At 45.0% G+C, this 20585-nt stretch overlaps 1 protein-coding gene across 11 annotated transcripts in view; it reads right to left on the bottom strand.

Moving 5' to 3' along the window:
- The window catches only part of FGF13 (fibroblast growth factor 13), a 543918-nt gene that overhangs the window by 95967 nt on the left and 427366 nt on the right, over positions 1-20585 (bottom strand). The window contains exons 1-3 of one of the 11 annotated variants that reach the window (XM_028482273.2): positions 7363-8048; positions 6016-6113; positions 5391-5456 (exon numbers count right to left, since the gene is read on the bottom strand). The exons of the other annotated variants lie outside the window; for them this stretch is intronic. Coding sequence (XP_028338074.1) covers positions 5391-5418 — 28 coding nt within the window. The 5' untranslated portion in view covers positions 5419-5456; positions 6016-6113; positions 7363-8048. Of the gene's footprint in view, positions 1-5390; positions 5457-6015; positions 6114-7362; positions 8049-20585 lie in introns of those variants that run through there. 11 annotated transcript variants of the gene reach the window in all.

The following is a 20585-nucleotide window of genomic DNA, read 5'->3' on the forward strand; positions in this document are numbered from 1 at the left end:
TGTTAAGAATTAGAGTTATCAGTGTGCGGTATTTAAGCTGGGGACTGGCCCATAGTCGATACTTCACAAATGGTAGCTGTTTTCTCTTGGTCACACAGTCTTACCATTAGGGTTACTTTAGCTTCTTTTTCTTAATGAGGAAGACAGAAACTGCTGACCAAGAACAAGGACCAAGTGGATCACATATTTAGAGAATGAAATAAGATGGACAGGAAAAAATAAGAGCCTGATTGGTTGTTTTTGGAGTGTTAAGGTCTATAGAGCAGGATCATGATGTGATTTCGGGGAAAGGGGCCAAAAAGGCTTCCTGAGCTGCTTCCAGACTATATATTCCATGGTTTGTACTGTACATCCAGAAGCCGGCCGAGCGCCTGTAACATAGTAGGTTCTCAGTGTATATCTGTTGAGCGAATGAAGGGGGCCAAAAGGAATCGTCACAGCTTGTGTGCAGTCCAGGCTGGCTCGGCGATGGTGAACTTGACTAGTTGTGCTATATCTTGGTATTCTACTATGTAGCAGTGGTTAACTAAGAAGTCAAGGAATTCTCAGGACCCAAACAAAAGTTTGTGGGGTTTTTTTTCACATAAATGGCATTTTATGTTACTATTGTGATTAGTCCCATGCTATTGATTAAGGGGATAAAAAAGAGAAGGGTTCAATGTGAGCCTTGCCTCCAAGGAATTTATAATCCAGTGGGGAAATGAACACAAGGTTCAAAACAAATGAAGGAGTTCAGAATGAGTGTCACATGACAGGTTTAGCCAGTAAGTCCTGTGAGAGTTCTAGGGGTGAAAAAAATCTTATTTGTCTAGGGGAGGGCTTTGGAAGGGCATCTCAGAGGACATGAACCAAAGTCTAACATACATTTAAGTCCCTGGTTAAATCACACCTTCTGAATGAGGCCGTCCCAAATCCAGCCAGCAGAAGGCTGCTATCCTAGTCTTGATCCCCTGTGGCTTTTTTGTATTTCCATTACAGCACTTATCAGAGTGCTGGGCAACCAGACTATGCCTTCCTGGAAGCCAGGCCCTATGGCTCTTTCATCTTGGCACCTTCCTCGGTGTGTAGCACATCACAGAGAGGATGCTGCATACAGAACACGTTAATGAATTGGACAAATTCCTCTCGGTGTAATGGAGGAGATGGGATTGGTTGAAGCAGTTCTTTTAGGGAAGGATGGAGATAGGGCTGGAAAGCTATGTTGAGCCAGCCTTGTGTGAGCTTTGCTTACAGAATAAAGTCAACCACCCCCTGCCCCCGACTTGCTGGCGTACAGCATGAAGCCAGTGAAGGTTCTTCTAGAGAGAAGGAACATGATGAATGTGGCGTTTGAAGACCTCGTCATGTTCCCTTACACTAGCTAGTGTTAGAGCTGCAAAAGTATCTTCTTATTCAAGTATGCAGTTAGGCCCTAGTAGAACAATGAATGAATAGTACAAAGAATGCCGGAGATGCATGCAGATAACCAACCGAAGAAACAGTCCTGGTAAATATCCCCAACTCCGACTCCTCTGGAGGCCTAGAATATACCTAAATAACACCCATCGTGTCATGCAAGGAAAGCCTCCTGAATCAGCAGTCTTAGTCCTCTAAGAACAGAGTAAAGCATGGAGTATGTTGGGAAAGGGTTACTATTTGGACACGGCAGCTACATGTTGAACCAGACATGGGAAGTTGGCATAGGTAACAGAGTAGAGTTTTGGGTCCAGGAGACATGCACATACCCTCTTTAAATACGTAAATGACCATACCTGATATTTATAACTCCCTTTGAGGAAAGTTTCTGTAAAATTCTATTTTAGAAGGCAGTAGTAGCATGTCATATCAGATAGCTGCTAAATCCTAAGAAATGCTAACAAATTACTCAGAAAATTGCAAAACAAAGTAAGCAGATTCAAATGCAACCATTTTTAACATTCTCACAAATGAGGCACTGTTAAAACATACTTTAGCGAGTCCTGGTCAAAGAATTCCTTCTCAACAGAATGTAGATATGTTTTCATTCTGGTATACGATATTCAGACTTCCCAATGGATAGATTAAAAAGTAATCCTTTAAATACATGTATTACAAAAGAAGTCTTCACTTTACAAAAACATTCACAAGGATCCTTTCTTACTACACACCCCATGGGGATTTCAAATGGTACTTGATTTACGTATAATTTTCTGGAAACAATTTAATTGTATAAAGCAAGACACACTTGTTCTGTAGACTGAGATATGCTTAAACTTATAGGCCATGCCCAGTGGCACTGCTGGCATTAAAAGAAATGTTATGGCATATTCATCGTTCTCCCACAGTACTGCTATTCCCAGGGGAACTTACAGAACTTTTTCTACCCAAAAGGCACTTGCTTTCTGTAGATACTCTCCTTCCTTCTCAAGAAGGATGAATTGTCCCACCACCCAAGATCTCTTCACTTCCAATAGTATTCCCAACTCCAAGCCTCCAGTTTCTAAAGCAAAAGGCAAGGGCAAATACACACTTCCACTATACATTCTAAAGACACGATTTGAAGATAGTCTTTCTGGTCCATTTTATAAGATCAGCTTAGACCGTTTAATCATTTGTCCAAAGCAAATAGATTGAAATATTTTTGAGTGTTCTCTGTGCAGCCATTGTCGAGACAGTCATTCACTCAACAAACACTGAGTATCTACTCAGCCCCAGGTCCGGGGCCAGGCAGTCAGAGCTATGTATTATAAGAAAGGCACTTTGAAGCACTGCCCAGGTAACAGTGGCCTCAATGTTTGAAACGAATGATCTATGGAACAGCTGAAAATATACATCTGCGTCCCCTGAAAAATAGACTAAGCGATCACTGATAAAAAAAAAACCAATTAACACATACGTCATTTCCTAAGGGCCTATCGATAAGAAAATGAAACAAATATACTGTTTCCTATAGTTGCCAAAGAAGGGGAAATCTGCCTTCGTATGTTCTAAATTTTGGAAATTCTCAGTCGACATGATATGTGGACTCTTAGGCAGAGGTAGGCATAGCCATGAAGAGAAGGCCCACAAGCAGCTAGAAAAAGGAAAGAACACGAAGGGACCTTGAAAAGCGGAAAAAGTAGTCACGGGGACAAGCAGAAAGCAGCACGGCGAGGATATAAACACTTGGAGAAATAAATGGGTGAGCTACAACAGGACTGGTTAGACATAAGACTTTGAATAGGCTAGAGAGGCTTAGAATCCTTAACTTCAATACGCATGATCATGAGGAAGGGTTACACAGAGCACAGCTACTGTCTGTTCTCTAGTTTCCCTGCGGACCCAATGAGAGCCACCAGACTTAAGTAGAGGAGGGGGGATTTGGGGTGAATGTTCTTGCCCTGAGAGCCGTTGAAATGAATTCTTTAAAGAGCTTGTGTGTGCGGTGGCTGAGACAGTCTCACCTGTCTAAGAGCGGTGAAGCGTTTTCCTGTCTAAAGGCGAAGAGATAAACTACCTGACCTTTCTTGGGACTCATCATTCTTTGGTTGCATAATCCTTTCTCCCGTTCTCACATGCACTGTGTGACCGTGGACCCACAGCTTACCCTCTATCGCATCAGGTACTTTTAACTTTCCTCTCAAGGAGACACTGCAGCATCCTCGGTTGCTGCCAACCTGTCCCTGGTTTGCGCTCATTTCCGCAAAGGGCCTCGGTTTGCCACGAACATACATCCATTTAAAACAGACACGTCTATCTATAACACTTCATCAATCAGTCTGGAAGTCTTCTGTAAGCATCAAGTTGGTTCGTACTTGAACCTAACCAAACAGCTTAGATGGCAAGCTGATCGCTTCCAATGAATCTATGCACTTGTCAGTGCAGTAACTGTTTGGTGAGAATTCCTTATGGCACAGACCTTACTCAGCAAAGAATTAATGTATGCATTCCACTCGCATACTTTACAAGCAAAGGGACGAGTTTAAATGTTTCCGCCATGTGTACTATAAGGGACGTGGAGTCCGTAGTCCCCTTAAGGATGATTATAAGCCGTTTCCCATCTGAGTGGTGGAAACTTTGGTGGGTTTATTACAGGCGTGAGTTGTGAAAATAATCAGAAAATGAAATGCTGAACCGACCTCAGAAAGTCTCTAGTGATTTCCATCACTAATATTGCCCGTGATGCCCTGACCGTTCAAAGAAGCTTTTTTCTCCTTTTCATGAGGAGATCAATTGAAAATAACCAACTAAGCAATGCCCATGCGACGTGACAGATCAATCGTAACCTTCATCTGGGGATGCTCCGGGACGACTGCGAGTAGCTCAGGAGATCTTGTGAAGTTCTCAGAAGGGAAAATCTATCAATCCCAGTTAATTCCATGACTAAACACACGCTACTCAGCAGTTTTTGAGCAGGGGGGAAGGATTTTGAAGAAACGAAAATTGCAAAGAGTAATCACGCATCTGGATGAAGTGTCCTAGCAAAATAAAACATTTAGAGGGGTGAGCATTCTCCAGGGTCCTCTCGGGTTCAACGATCAAGAAAGTGCAAAGGGTTGCAATGGAAGCGTTTGCTTGACGACGCTACTTCATTCAAATAATAGGAAGCCTGGCAAAAAGTTTCCAAAGAAAAGATGTCATTTTCCATTTAGTTACGTGTTAACATTTCTCATCAAAAAGGAGCCAGCGGAGTGAGGGACGCCCTCCCCGAGAATCCCTGTCCTGCTATTTTCAGAGGCTGGAAAGTGGCCGCTTGGGCGACCTTGTCTCATCTTGTTTTCCTCCGTGAGCCGGAGGCTCTTGGGCGTTGGTTCCATTAGCTATCTGCCGCATCTCCCTGGCCGCCATGGAGGAGCAGATCGTCTCCTAGTTTCGCTTAGATATGGGGTGCCTATCTTCTGTGATTTCCCTGAAGATACGCCTAATAAGATTCTCAGAATTAATATGTGATTGTGTCCACCTCCCCTTAGCTCTATGTTGCCTTCTCTTTCCTTCCTTTCCTAAGCTAAAAGCAACATACATTCCAAGCCGATTATAATTATTTATTCCCTTTTCTTCCTTTAGAAATTCAAATGAATGTTTTGTGCTGTCTGCCCAGAGTAAAGGCAAATCTGGAGGTAGGAAATCTCTCTCGAAGCAGCTTGTGTCATAGTTTTCTAAATACAAACAGGGCTTTAAATCGACAAACATTCACTCTTCTACAACAATTAATATCCAAAATTCCTTAGGCAAAAACCAAAACAAAACAAAGGAAGCATTTTTCAAAGAGTCTATGTTCAACAGCCACACGTCATGGAGTACGGGCAAACTCGAGAGCCCCTGTCCATCCGGAAAGAAAAGATCTCAACAGAAAGCTCTCCAGCATAATTTTGTTAATTTCCACAAAGGCGTTAACGTCCAGGATAAGCTCTCAAACCTCTGCCCTTCAAAAACATTGCTTAAATAAATCTTACCTGAATACGACTTCCTTAACAAAGCCATGCTTCTTTATAAGCTGGTCCTATCCAGACAGTTGCTGTCTACATTTGGAGCAGACACAGAGAAAGGAGATCAGAGAAAGTTTAAGGCATATCTAACGTATTCTCCAAGGTACTGGCCAGAAACATCAAGCCCATACTCGCGGTATAGAGAGATCATTAATGGGCATTAGTGACAGACCATTATGACTCTCACAGATCATTAATGATTCATCATGCAGCAGTATTGTTCTGGCAATAATCAGACCATTGCTTGGTCTCAGATATAAGCTTTGCCCATACTATTTGCTTAAACTTATTATTTCCAAGCAAAAATTTTATTTTGCCTTCTAGAATTACGAAAAATGGTCTGTAACAGGATCCCTCCACATTAGAGGAGTTTTTGGAACTAGCTGCCTTCTTTGGTAGATGCCTCTCCCACGGTCAGAAATCTTGTTGTCTGAAAGGCTCCCCAATAGCTTTTGGGATGTAGAGAATGTGTCTTTTATTTTGAAGTTGAATTACTGATGAACTGAACATGCTACAAGCAAAACCAACATTTATAAGAATTACAGTTGTTCAATGTTCTGTAACAATTACTTGTCAAACGTTGAAATTTTACCTGAATTTTGAGTTTCTTGCCAAGAAATGCATTTTCATATCGAAGTCCTTTGTTAAAAATTCAGAGAATCTACTAGCAGCTTATGATGAGGCTTTCAGCTAATTGTAACAAAAAGCAAGAAACATTTTAGCATTATGCCGTACACGTTACTGCAGCACTCGACAGTGTCAATATAGGAATCAAAATTTTAAGGAAAAGTGAAACCCCAAACCAAATTGTCATTCTTTTTATTTCTGCCTTATGGAAGATCCACTATTTTGGTTAAAAATTCAAATGGAAATGGAAATGGAAATTTAGTTATTCCGGGAGCAAATGAGTCTTTCCTATTGAACAGATTGGATTCTCCTTCTGTGTGGCTCTGGGAAAATTTCCCTTGAGTCAGAAAGAAAGGAAATCTGTCTCAAGGTCTGAAGATCGTCACTATCAATGAATATTGAAGGATTACTGACACCCACAAGGAGCTATATTTATAGAGCCCATCACCCATACTCGGTGCTATATGGAAAGGAAGAGTATGTATACCCCGAAGCATTCCATAAACGTACATAATTTTTTTTCCCTTAAACGTCTCTGCATAATCAAAATTGCCTTTTGCTCTCTCCCTCCACTTTTCCATCCAACACAAGAGTATATGAGACAACAGCTGCAGACGGAGCCCCTCCCGAAGGGATCCAGCCTCAAGCGAAATTGGTTTAGCTGTAAGGACGGGATTTCAGCAGTAGGCAGAGGATGAAGAAAATTCATTCTGCCCTGAAATCAAGCATCCTCCCCCGCCCCCTTCCGCCGCCCACAGCACCAGGAGCCCTCAGAACCCACAGGGGCCAAGGAGTTATTCCTCAGCAGGGAAGTGTGTCCCGGTTTCGTAAGCTTTGCTGTCACCGTTTGTTGTTGTTGAATTCTTAACAATTTTGGAACAGAGAGCAAACGTTTTTAACATTTTCATTTTGCACTGGGCCCTGCAAATAATTAAGTAGCCAGTCCTGACCCCTGCCAGCCATTAGTCAGTCATGCTAAGAGGGGCAGAGTGTGGCCATGGGGTCTTCCCCATGGCCCTGAGGCTGGGAAGCTGAGCTAGTGCTCCGGCCACCAGACACACGGTTGCATACGCTCGGATCCCTGTTTGCAACCCAAAATGGCTAATGGGAGAATTTAGGCTTCAGTGAACTCCTTACACCGGAGAGATGCCAGCTTCCTTCAAACAAAAATAGAAAAGCCTAATACGAAGGCAGTCTCTCTTGGCCAATGGAAGAGCTCTTTTTAAAAGGCATTTCTCAAGGGGCGAAATTAAGTCATCTCAATCTGAGTGGTCTCATCGGGTCTAATCAAGAGACTCAGTTTTTCTTGTACCTGTGCCATCGCTTCTTCTGGCCGGGCAGGGGCTGCACTGGTCAGTGCACCGGAGAAGGAGGTTCCCCCGGGATGAGAGCAACGCAATCTCTGCCTGTCTAGACAGCACAGAAATAAACAAAGTGAGGCTGACATGGAGCCAAATTGCAAGGCAGGTGAAATTTATTTCGGCTCTCCTTTCTCTCCTTTCCCCCAACTAGTTGCCAGCCACTCAGGGCCTAAGTGCTGCTGTCCAGCTGCTGGAACTCCACTGCAGGAGGAGCCCCCTACTAGGCGTGGCAACTCCCTCCGTACCCCAGGCCCCACCTTCTCTTGCCTTCCATGTCTCCCCAGCCTCCTAGTCCTCAATGAGGCTGGTCTTGGCCAGGCATTATGGGGGAAAGCAATCTGATTAAACTAATTCACACGAATTTGTGAATAAATGACAGCCCTCACAGAGGTGTTTTCATTTGGAAAGAAAGTGTCTTGTTCTTCGACTGGCATACCCTTGGGTGGCAGGACCAGTGGAAGCATTTCAAGCAACAGAAAGGTACAGGGGATGCTAGTACTCACCTGTTCTATTTAGCCTTAGGTGGGGATGGACTTCAACGTTTGCATCACTTCTTGGTTGATTTCAGTTTCTAAACCTTAGGGCTAAGGTCCTCCCACCCTTTCAGAAGTAGCAAAGGGGGGGATGGGTTTGGGCTGAGCCAGCCCATTGGCTCACAGCACCACTCCCAACCTCACAAGCCAGACTAACTGAGTTCTCGGAATGTACCAGGCTCTTTCACACCTCGGCAGGTCTGTTCAAGATCTTCCCCCAGCGTGGGGTGCCCTTCGCCCTTTGTCTGCCTACTAATCTTTCAAGTAGGACATCTACTGGGAAGACTTGTCTTCCAGCCTCTCCACATTTCTCAGTTGACCATGGCCTCCTTGGTCCCTTCACTGTACCCAACGTCTATCACTGAACTATTCAACTTGACTGCATTCAGCTGTTTATATTTACCAGCCTGTAAGTGGCTCGAGGGCAAGGGCCCCATGTGACCTGAGAAGCACCTGTGAACAAATGAAATCAACAGAGAATGGGGTCTCCTAAATGGTGAATGCACCGGGAGTCTGAGCCTACGCGGCTGTCATAATTGTGATAAACAGATTCGCAGGCTGTAGGGCGCAGTTTTGAGTTAGTTGACTTAGGCAGGGGTTGCAATGGGTGCCTTCACTTCCTTTACAAGGATTTCATCCAGGTAGAACTGATACTGGGGTCAGCGCTCAGTGCTGTGTCACTCACCCTCTTCTAAGAGGTGCCATCAGCAACTAACTCTCTCTTTCTGCCCATTGACCAAGAGCACCCCTGCAAAGTCACAATCTATCGTCTGCCCCTACTTGGCAGAGTCCAAACTAAACAGAAGTTGACAAATCTAGTTAACTCTCTGGCGAGCGGCCTTTCATCCCAGCCCAAGAAGTTACAGATCTCCAAGCTTTCATTGCCCGAGTTAGCATCCTGCCTTCCTGGAGGCCCCAATCAATACTCTGCCCTCCTCTGACAGCCCAGACACATCAAAAGCAATAATGCCTGATATTTAATCATTTCCCATTAAAATGCAAGGCTCTGTCTCCAGGCCCCCTTGACAGTTTAATTGTTTTAAAATGTCTGCAGAAGCCGATGTAAACAGATTTGTAGTACACTGTTTACATGCTGTGCCATCACAGCCTCTTGGCTAATTAATAAGAGCATTTTGCTGCAAACTGGGCATCTTGGCTGCACTGATCCCTCATGTTGGGAAGACGTTATGGGAGAGAGGAATTTATGGGAGTAAGGACAGATACATTTTTCATTAAAAAGTACCAATGCCTTGAAATTTTATGCGTACAAAAAAACCTGCACGCAGATGTTTATAGTGGCTTTATTCATCATCGCCCAAAAGTTGGAAGCAAAAAGGATGTCCTTCAGTAGGTGAGTGGATAAATAAAACTGGTACACCCAGACAATGACATATTATTCAACACTAAAAAGAAATGAGCTTTCCAGCCACAAAGAGACATGGAGGAACCTTCAATGCATATGACTAAGTGAAAGCAGCCAATCAGAAAAGGCCACATACTGTGTGATTCCAACTCTGTGACATTCTGAGAAAGGCGAAATATGATGACAGTAAGGTGTTTGCCAGGGATTGGGGGGAGGAAGGGATGAATGGGCAGAGCATAGAGGATTTTTAGGGCAGTGAAAACACTCTGTATGATACCGTGATGGATACATGTCATCATACATTTGTCCAGACCCACTGAATGTATAACACCAAGAGCGAACCCTAAGGTAAACCATGGACTTTGGGTGATTGCGACATCACTCTAGGTTCATCAACTGTAACAAATGTACCACTGTGGTAGGGGATGTGGATAATGGGGGAGGGGACAGGGGTGTATGGGACGTCTCTGTAGCTTCCCCTCAATCTTGCTGTGAATCTAAAACTGCTCTAAAAAATAAAATTGAAAAGTACTGAGTACCTAGTATGTTCCAGGAGTCCATGTTTTCTCACTGGATTCTCATGACAACCCCGTAAGGTTTTCTTTGTTGTGCTTTTTGTTTCCGTAGATGAGGAAACTCAGGCCAAGACAGGGGAAGTTCCTTGCCCAAGGTCACGTAGCGGGCAATTGGCTGGAGTCTTGTCAAGGGTTTCAAAAGTCTGCTTGGTGGTTAAACTGGATGCCCTGTATGGTTCCTCCCGAGCCAGAGTTTTCACAATCACGAGTCCCTCCTCCTCTCCAAAGCGTTCTCCAGTGAGCCCAGCTGCTGGAAGTCCGTCACCAAGTGCCCATGTCTCTCATTTCCCACGATACCAAAGAGTCCCAGGGAGGAAAGGAAATCTCCCACAGGCAGCCCCACCCCGGTCAGAAGATAGGAACGGCTTCACTGCTGTCAACTGCCAAGGGCTGCATCTCCCTGTCAATTTCTCTGACTGAGTGCAGCAGGGCCAGAGAGGCACCCAGGGAGATCCACGTCTCCCCCACCCCCATGAACACAGGAGTCAGCTTCAATAACAGTTCACTGTTCATCCTGCCCACAGCTCAAACCCCAATCAGCACCTGCACTGCCCTTAGGTACAAGAGGCGCAGATGAAGCCTTGGCCACTCCCAGGAATACTCATTAAAACTGAGTATTTTAATGTAACAGTCACAACTGTGCAAAAAGCTAGGCGGTGAGATCGGGGTGATGATCATTTCTTCATTGGGCTACTGTAAGAATTAGATGAGAAATTCACGTAAAGTGCTTAGGGCGGTGCCCGGCACACTGTGAGCAGTCAGTGAAATGAGTCCTCTTCTCTTCCCCTCAGTCCCTACTGGCCCATTTACTTGTCTCCCCTGTAATCTCATCATTATCCTTCCCGACGTTTTTGGCAGCATTTTTATGGAAACTGATCAATAAGCAAGCAATCCATGAACACTAACTGAGTCCTCACAATGTACCTTTGTACAATGTACCTTTGCCATGTGCAGGAGACACAGATGGGAAGCACACGCACACACACAGAGCTCAGACGCTAAAAGGATGATACACGTGAATTCAATTTAAAAATATCACTCAGCACCCAAGGCCATCAGGGATATGCTAAAGGCAGAAACTGGAGCTACGATGTTGAAAACAAGATCTGATTTGTCTAAGTCACTGGTTATACAAACTACAACTTCCCAAATATTGATCGTGCTGTGTTCTCCCATTACGGTCTTGTAAGGATCAAAACTGAACTGGTGCACACAAGCTGGATACCGCTCTGTCTATGTGCTCTTAGTAACAAGAGCTGGCTGATAGCCCATCTCGGATACTTGGACGGGTCTTCTTCTAGAATAGTCTATTCTATGTCAGGGTTAAAAGGCAACGTAGCACATGCTTTGTTCTGCTCGATTCTGCTTCTGACATCGTAGTAAATAACACCTGAATTTGTCAATGAACAAATTCAAGATATACCAAAAATCATACATTTTAAAACTTGATGCCTGATCTTTTAAAGGTGCTGAGGGGGTGTGTGTCTGTGTGTGCGTGTGCACATGTGCACACGTGAGCAGGCAGGCACACATGCGCACCTTATTAGCAGGAAGACTTGTTCCAGGCATACGTGATTCTCAAGCACGATGGAAGACTTAGCCATCTCTTGCAAAACTGTATGCAATGCAGGGAAAATAGAAAAGTTGTTTGGTTTCTGCAGTTTCTCTCTGAGGGAGAACAAATGAATGAAGAACGGTTTCTCTTTGTGTTCATAGCACCCCCTGGTGGAGAGCTAGCATATTTCAGTTGCATGCTAATCCTCCCTGCTTGAACAATTTTTATTTTCCTCTCAATTTATGGAGGGAGGGAGAAATTAAATATTTTGACTTTTCTAGATTTATATTTCATGACCATAGGAATAAATTACTGTCTGCTTTGTTCACTTACTCTGAAGATTCTCTTGACTGAATTTAAAATTAATGTCAAATCCTTATTCTAGGGAAATTTCTTTTTATTCACCAAACATTTCCTGAGTGCCTATTCTTATGTGCTAGGCCTGTTCTGGGTGCTTGAGACACAGGAATAAAGAAGCCCGGGTCCCTGCTGGGGAGGAGCTTGTCCAGAGCTGAGAGGTATCTTGGAAGGCCACCTTCAAAAGTGCAAGGCTGGGAGGCTCAACCGGGCCTGGAAAGACTCACAGTCAGCGAGCAGGAACCAAAAAGGCTTCAGAGAGAAGGTGACAGTTGACCTGAGCATTGAAAGTTCAATAGTTGTTCACAAGGCAGATGGGGTTGGTGAGGGAGATAAGGTATTCCAGGCCGAAAAAGTAGACAGAGCAACCTGAACCCCCATGGGACACGCCGGAAGGTGAAGTCGCTTAGCATGGCCACAGGGTAAGGGATGAGTGGGCGACGAGCAGCGGATTTTGGAGGCGTAAACTGAAGAGGCAGGCAGGCGATCGTTTAGAAAGCCAGTGTAAGGAGTTTGGACGTTACCCCAAGCGCAACTGGCTTTTACACTAGAAACGATTAAAAGTGCTCTCAAAAAGGCAATATGGGCTGCAGCGCGTAGAATGCAGGGGAGCGGGGAGACGAGACAGGGAGCTCTGCTAAGTGATACAGTGAGAGATGCTGAGGGTAGAAAGTGAAGCTGTAGGTTCCTTCTGAAGACCCCACCAAAGCCTGGATCATTGTCTGTATCAAAACCAAAACCAAGCCAAAACAAAACAACCCCACAAAAGACAAAACAAAACAAAACAACCCCTAGTTCGCTTCACTATAAAACAATTGATTCTTGGGTTGGGGGAGGGGGCAGGCAGTGATTACTTCAAATAGTCATCTAAGCTGCTCATTTTTTTTTTTTTTTGTGGTATGCGGGCCTCCCTCCGTTGTGGCCTCTCCCGTTGCGGAGGACAGGCTCCGGACGCGCAGGCTCAGCGGCCGTGGCTCACGGGCCCAGCCGCTCCGCGGCACGTGGGATCTTCCCGGACCGGGGCACGAACCCGCGTCCCCTGCATCGGCAGGCGGACTCTCAACCACTGCGCCACCAGGGAAGCCCTAAGCTGCTCTTTGACTTGGCCAACACCAGGCAGATGGACTCCATCCCACCTATAGATTCACAGCGAAGTGAAACCAAGTCCCCCTAAAACCAAGTTCTTTTGCCAAGTTTATGATCAACCTTTCTACCCCAAACGTTGTTCCCTTTCTTGTCCCACCCCTGCTCCCCCCTCAAGATTGAGGAGAATCAAAGAAAAGGAGGGATTGAAACTGAGCAGCGCCCTCTGGGATCCTCCCAGGTACAAAAGCTCTTCCGTGTCCCCCGTTTCCTCTTTGTAGGAAAAAGGTTTCAGCTTCCTAGACCTTCCCTAAGTTCCAAAGGGCAGATTCAAGCAGTTATAAGTAGAGGAGTGAGGGAATGCAGGAAGAAACAAGAGTGCGGCCGTGGGGCAGGGTCCTGGCTCCTTCTTCGGGGTGGCGCATGACAACGTGACGCGTATCTCTGAGCTCTTCTGTGGAACTAAGATCCCCACCCGGGTGGAGGATGGTAACTTCAGGCTAAGCACAAGCACGCGGGCCCCAGACAGGTTGGAACCAGAAGGCTGATGACTGAGATTCCTAAAACACCGCCCTGTTACCTCCCCACCAACCATCGGGGAGTTGGGGCTTTTTGAGCACTACCCACCCGTTCTCCTTGCTCGGCCCTGCAGTAAACCTATCTCTGCTCCAAACTCTACTGTTTCAGTTTGTTTGGCCTCACCGAGCATCAGGGTGAAGTGGTGAAAAGCATGGGCTCCAGGGCCAACAGACGGAGACTTGAGTCCTGGCTCTGCTTCCACGGGCCTATTTCCTCACCTCTCTGAGTTTCAGTTTCCTCCTCTGTAAAATGAATGTCATAATTGTACCTATCTCTCAGGGTGCTTGTAAGAACTCAATTAGGTAATGCATGTAAAGCACGTATTACAGTGCCTGGCACATAATAAGCAGTTGATAAAAGCTAATGTATTTCCCCTTCCCCTTTCTTGTTCAGCACGCCCAGGAAGGTGAGCGTTTTGTAAGATGCCTGTACGTTGAGTCTCATGGCGCCTGCCTCGGGTACGCTACCTTGGGCTGTCAGGAAAGCCTCTATATGAAAGGTATCTGACGATTTCAGCAGTCTGTTCCCTTCCTAACCAGGACCGAATCTAAGCTCCACAGGGAGAGCTGAGAACAAGCCAGGCTCTCTTGGTCCAGACGGCCTGGTCTGCGTACCTGCCAATTCTTACTGGAAAGCACGGAGCCTGGAAACAAGGCTGGCAGCAGAATCCTATGGGATTTCTAAGTCAGCCAAGAAAGAGACAGGTGAAGAGGAAAAGGCCCAGGCAAGATAGTTGGACAAGTGGATTTGGCATTACTGGGAACCGGTGCAGAGGGGGAGAGAGCAGAGCTATAGGCCTGAAGGAATTCCTTGGGCCAAGGTGCACCTCCCACAGTGGCCATCGCTAACTCTGAGTTAGCGTTCCTAAGAGTGAGTCCTCGGGACACTGAGCCGACCAAGACCCTCCGACTGAAACGATTCGGTGGGCAGTAAGTTTGGAAAAGGCTGTTCGCCATGCCCTACTCTTGGAGATTCATATTATACATTTGGATGGCTGAAGGTTCTCATAAAGCCTACAGTAAAGAAACCTATTATCTGTGAGAAACTCTGGGTTAAACATACTCATTTGCCCCCAGAATCGTTTATTTCCCGCATTAACTACTAGTGTTACTTAATACCAGTATTTAGTGACAAAACACTGGGGACGTGCTGGGCTAACGTCTCCTTGGGCACGAGCCTCTTTAGCCAGGGCAGAATCACTCAGGGGGGCCCCTGTGAGCGGCTCCAAGGTTTCTAATCCGAGGTTGGCATTGTATTTTCCACCTATGAATCAGATGACCCCAGAGGGAGGGGGTCGGAAAGTTGCCCTGGATAGGGCTTCCTCCACGAAATACTTCTGGTATTTCTGGTTTCCAGGTGAGGGCTCCCTTAAGGAGGTTTTGAAAACCTGGTACCCAGAAAACGGTAAAACTGAAGCCCTTGAAGAAGGCAGTCCACTTGACCTAGAAGGAGTGGAGCTTCTCGGTCGGCCACAGGGCTTCTAGGCTTCTGAGGTAATGAAGGGCTGGAAAAGGGAAAGAACTCAAGTATCAATTCTCCAGCTCGAGGGTGCCCTGCGGGCCCACCCGCCCCAAACTGGTCCTGCAGCAGAACCTCCCTCCTTTGACACACGAGGTAACAGAGACTCAGGAAGTTTGATCGTAGGTTGGTGTTACAACCAATCCTGCTGCTTTTGTTCCAAGACAATTTAAATACCGTGTTTCATGGAACTGCACAAAATGTTGATAGCCTTGTGATGCGATACTTGCTCTGGACTGAACCGTGTGTGCCCCCCGCCCCCCCCGAACTCATATGTTGAAGCCCTAGGCCCCAGTTTGGAGATAGGGCCTTTAGGGAGGTAATTAAGGTTAAATGACACCACAAGGGTGGGGTCCTCATCTGACGGGACTGGTGTCCTTATAAGACGAGGAAGAGACACCAGAGCGCTCAGGAAATCTCTCTCTAGCTCTTTCCTACCACCCCTCCCCCAAGACTATGTGAGGACACGGCGAGAAGGTAGCCATCTACAAGCCGGGGAAAGAGGCTTTACCAAAAAGTGACTTGTTACAGCACCTTGATCTTGCACTTCTAGCCTCTAGAACTTTGAGAAAATAAATTCCTGTTTAAGCCACACTGTTTCTGGGATTTTGCTATGTCGGCCCTAGCAGACTAATGCTGTACCTCTTTCTTCTAAAGCGTATATAACTTTGCATTTCTTTTCCAAACAACCCCACCTAGAGGACAAAATAGTGCAAATTTGTAAAACTATATAACGCTTGGAAAAGATGCAACCAGGAGCAGTTTAAAAACAGGAATGCAACTGTAATGAAATAGAAATGAAGCAAAATCGCAACGTCCAAACGCAAAGGTGAAATCAGTAAACGTTTAATGAATGACTAACCTGTACCTGGCTCTGTGCTTGACAACAATAGGCAGCTGGGGTGGGAAACGCGACGTTGAATAAAATCTAGTCCCTTCCTTCAAGGGATTCTGCATTTAGTGGAGGAGACAGAGAAGTAAACTTTTAAAAAGCAAAGGAGAAGTTCTGTGTTAGAGAGGAGGGACGTCTAACACATTGGTCGGGGTTTGGGAGGTTGGACTCAGGAAAGGCATCCAGAAGAGGTGATATGAAGCTGAAACTCGAAGCAGAAACAGGATGCAATCAGGTGAAAACAGTTAACTGCTCTATAGGAACAGGCACAACCCAGAGGAGTCATACGAAGTCTCTACGCTAAATGAGCTCTTAGCTCCCAGGAGAGAGCAACCAACACACATATAATTAATTACCTTACAAGGTAGTAAGTGTAAGGACACAGATGTGGCACAAGTCATTACGAAAGCACAGAGGGGGGCACCTACCAAACCTAGCCCTGGCGGCAGTCAGGGAAGCCCTTCTCAGAGCATGTGGTAGGAGCTGACTTTTGATGGTCAGCGGTCAGTAGTCAAGTGAATTGGAGCGGGGGTGGGAAAACGTCTGGGATTCCAGGCAGAGGGAACAAGTACAAAGACACAGAGGCCTGAGTCGATCGGCCCCAGTTGAGAAATGCAGCAGTTCGGAATGCTTGGCACACAGATTTGCAGGAGTGGGACGAGACGTGGAGTTGTGAAAGTTGCTAGTAGGCTGGATCACGTGGCACCTCAGGGACCACAGAAAGGGATTTGCTACAATCCTGTATGCCCCTGGGGGAATATGCAAGCGTTTTAAGTGAGGGAGAGACCCAGGCCCCGTTGGCATTTTAGAAAGAGCTCAGTGGCTGCAGGGTGAAGATTAGTGTGGTGGCTGCCAGTACGAGACTAGAGGCAGAGGATGGCATCTCGAGAGGACGTTTATCCAGGGAGCAATGTCGAGAGCCCAAATTAAGGAAATGATGCTGTGAACAGAGAAAAAGAGGACTTCAGAGCCACTGTAGATGCAGAGTTGATAGAACTTGGTTATGGACTGGAGATGGCAGGTAAGGAAGAGGCAGGTGCCAGGGAGTACTCTAGGGTTTCTGACTTGGGCAACTGGATGGTTGGGGTGTCGTCATTCATCAAGATAGGGAACCTTGGAGTTCATTTTCCCAATTTTCTATTTTTACAGGTGAGGAAACTAAACTTGCCCAACATCATTCAAAAAGTGAGTGACAGCCGGCACTAGAAGCCAGTATTTTCTGATTCTTTGCCAACTGTTTCGTGTGCACGTGCACACATGCACAAATTCAGTTTTGGATATGCCTGCGGGGCCGTGGAGATGATCTAGAATTAGTAGGCCTGGGATGTGGAAGAGGGACCTGGATTGGAGATAGAGATTGTGGAGTGAAGAGCAAAGAGACGGTAATTGCAGTCCTGAGGGCTAGGGTAGATGAGATGAGATGCCCTAGGAAGGATGCATGGAGGGAGATGCGAAGGAGGCTGAGGATGAAACCTGGAGAAATACTAACATTTATAATAGAGGAGGAGGAGGGCGTGAAGGAGGGGAAATAGCATCTTTCCACTAGCACCTTTTCTTCACTTTTTGTAACCTATGTTGTTGAAAGGTACCACTTTTGGAGATGTGCTTAAAGGGAGTAACCACCTCTTCCCTTTTTGCTTTCTTCCGTGTCCATTAGCAGGAAATTATGTCCACAAGCTGCAACAGACTTTTCCAGTTGGAACAGATCCTACATCAGACCCTATCGCAGAACGTATCCTATCAAGTGGCATGTATGAGGGGTATCCACAATCAAAAGTAATGGGGTCACGAGGGTGAAGCCTAATTAATTTCATCTAAGAAGTGGGCAATTAGCCATGTTTGCGACTGTTCTCATCATCGTCATCCTCAACACAGCAATTATTCTTTACATTATTCACTTATCCTGTTTTATGGATGACAAAACAAAGGCCCAGATTATGGCTAGTAGAACCTGCTCAGGTTCACACAGTCAGGAGAAGAACGTAGACTTGAACACATTTAAGTCTAAGTCTAACTGTGGCTATGCCAGTCCTGAACAAGAAGGGTTTCCTAATAATATTCAACAAATACAGCAAGTATTATTATGAATTGAGCACCTCTGATGGACCATATACTCTAGAAAAGTGGTCTCCCAAGTGGGATACATGAGTCTCAGGAATGGGCAAAGGAATCAGACGTGGGGAGAACATATTGGAACTTCAACTGTATGTATTTTACTCATCCTTTTTTATTTGTACGCTTGTGTTTATTTTAGAATATATTTAGAATATAATTAAAATATATTAGTAGACATGTACATAGACATAATTTGTACGTAAATAAATATGTACACTCAGGTAGAGGTGTGTGATCAAAAGGTTTGTAGCTCGCTTTGGCAGCACATATACTAAAATTGGAACGATACAGAGAAGATTAGCATGGTAAAAAAAAAAAAAAAAAAAAAAAAAAAAGGTTTGTAGATGACCGGTGTAGAGACAGTGATAAACAAAACCTCACTAGCCCTGACCTCTTAGAATTTACACATAACGCTGTGTGTCTCCTGAGCCCACGTTCCTGAGTCTCTTTATTTTATACAACTTTGAAGTACACAAATCCTTTGTATTGCTTGGACCAAAGCACAGACCACAGATTTAATTTAAAATATAGTTTTGTGAACAATTTATTTTCCAGAAATTTATCCCCAGAGGCTATTTCTCACCGTCAGAAAAAATCAGAGGCATCTATGTTTGAATCAGCACCTTCCATTACTCATTTTTATCGATGATGAATCATCAAAGAATTTTAAAATTTGAAATACATACCCAGATAACTGACCATATTACAGGTTAGCTTCAATTTTCACACATTCCCTAAGCACTGTTTTGCTTTTATATGTTGAATCCACCAATTCTCTCAGACATTCACCAGATATTTGAGAGCATTCTGGATTCCAAGCACTGTTCTAGGCACTAAGGAATTCAACTTGTATGTTAGCATATCTCCAATTTTTGTCTTTTCCAAAAGCTAACTGCTAAGGAGAGCTTTACTTATCTGGAGTGTTATTTTTTTCCCTTGCTCTCAGTTACCCAGCCACCTACAGCAAAAAGGAAGGCCCTGTCAGGTATTCAGCGTTAATTGTCAGATAAGAATAGAGCAAATATGTAGGAATTTATTTTATTGGTAGAAATGAAGTCACAGTTCCAGAAGTGGTTTCCCTTTTGATGGCTATGAGCTACGCTTTGAATTTTCAGAGTGCAAAGATCAGGATGTATCTGAATTATTAAGCATCTGTCCTGTCAGTATGTTAGTTTCAAGAGAGCCTAATTCAGCCAAGAATCAACAATGCCAAACTATAAGATTCCTGGAACCTCTTGAGATGAGAATATGAATCCTATAACCATCCTGACCTTTCTAGTTGCGTGGCCAAATCTGGGCACTATTTGAGTCTGAGACTTAACTCTGTGAAAGTAAACTTGGCTTTCATGAAAAGTCTCAAGATGAGCCGAGAGTTAAGCTCAGTGATACGATATGGTGACAGGATTGAGATGGCTGGCTGGACTAGACAATTAACAAGCATACTTCAGTCTGTTAAGTAGCAGTGTGCTTGTTGGCTTAATCAAAATTGATCAGATACTAGGCTTCTAACTGTGCTCTTTTGTTTGACTAAAGCCGATGAATGTTTTCTGGGCTGGTTGTGTCTTGCTGCTCTCGGAAGAGCTAACAGATAATTCCTCTCTTGTTATCACCACCATTACCATCACCACCAACAAAATCATGCTGCCAACATATAAATGGATTCAGATTATGAGACTCACAACTGAAATAATGCCAGTCTTTGATCATAGCAGTGACAAGTGGCTCCCACTTTAAAAACCTGCTTTATCAGCGTTTACTATGTACACGTAATAGGTTACTTACACACAAGCCTAGCTGGAATTTTGGATAGAAAATACCTTCTTGTTTTTATTCTAATGAAGGAGCATGCCAAATAGATTTAAATGTTCATGGTCTGCTTAAAACTAGAGAGAGAATTTCCAGGAAAATGGATGTGGTGTGATTCAGCCCATGTAGATAACAGGCACTAAAATGTAGGCTCTGTGAGGACAGGAACATTTGTTTGGATCCCTACCGTGTCCTCAGTGCCTCACATAACACCTGGCACATGGCAGGCAGTCAATAAATATTTTTTTTTGAATGAATGGATGAATACAAGTATCACAAAGAATGTCCACTTGATTAACCCGACTCCTTCCCCTCGCCCCTCAGAGAGATGGAGGAGTTTCTTTCAGTTTCATGCATCAGCCATGCTCCCTCTCCCACTGGAACTCTGCATCTTTTGTTCCCGCTCTCTGGAATGCTCATTTCCAGAAAAATTAACCCCTTGGTTCCCCCTCCTCCCCGCATTACTTCACCAACTTAACTGCCCTGACGTTGCTGTCTTTAGAAAGGCCCGCTTGCACAGTTGGCCCCCTGGCTGGTGTCCGGAACCTGGCTCAAAGCTTGTTGCTGGGGGAAATAAGGGTGTCCTGGGTGACTCCACTGGGAAAGGAGTGTTGGAACTTTGAGCCTGGTTTCCTCCAGATTTCTCCCCATGCATCTTATCCCCAAGCTGACTTCGCTCTGTATCCTTCTGCTGTAGCAAATCATAGCCATGAGCACGATTATATGCTAAACCTTCTAGTGAATCACTGAACCTGGGGGCGGTCTGCGCAACTCCCGACATACCTCCTACTATAAACT

The sequence above is a fragment of the Physeter macrocephalus genome, chromosome 21, assembly GCF_002837175.3.
Source record: "Physeter macrocephalus isolate SW-GA chromosome 21, ASM283717v5, whole genome shotgun sequence".
NCBI lineage: Eukaryota > Metazoa > Chordata > Mammalia > Artiodactyla > Physeteridae > Physeter > Physeter macrocephalus.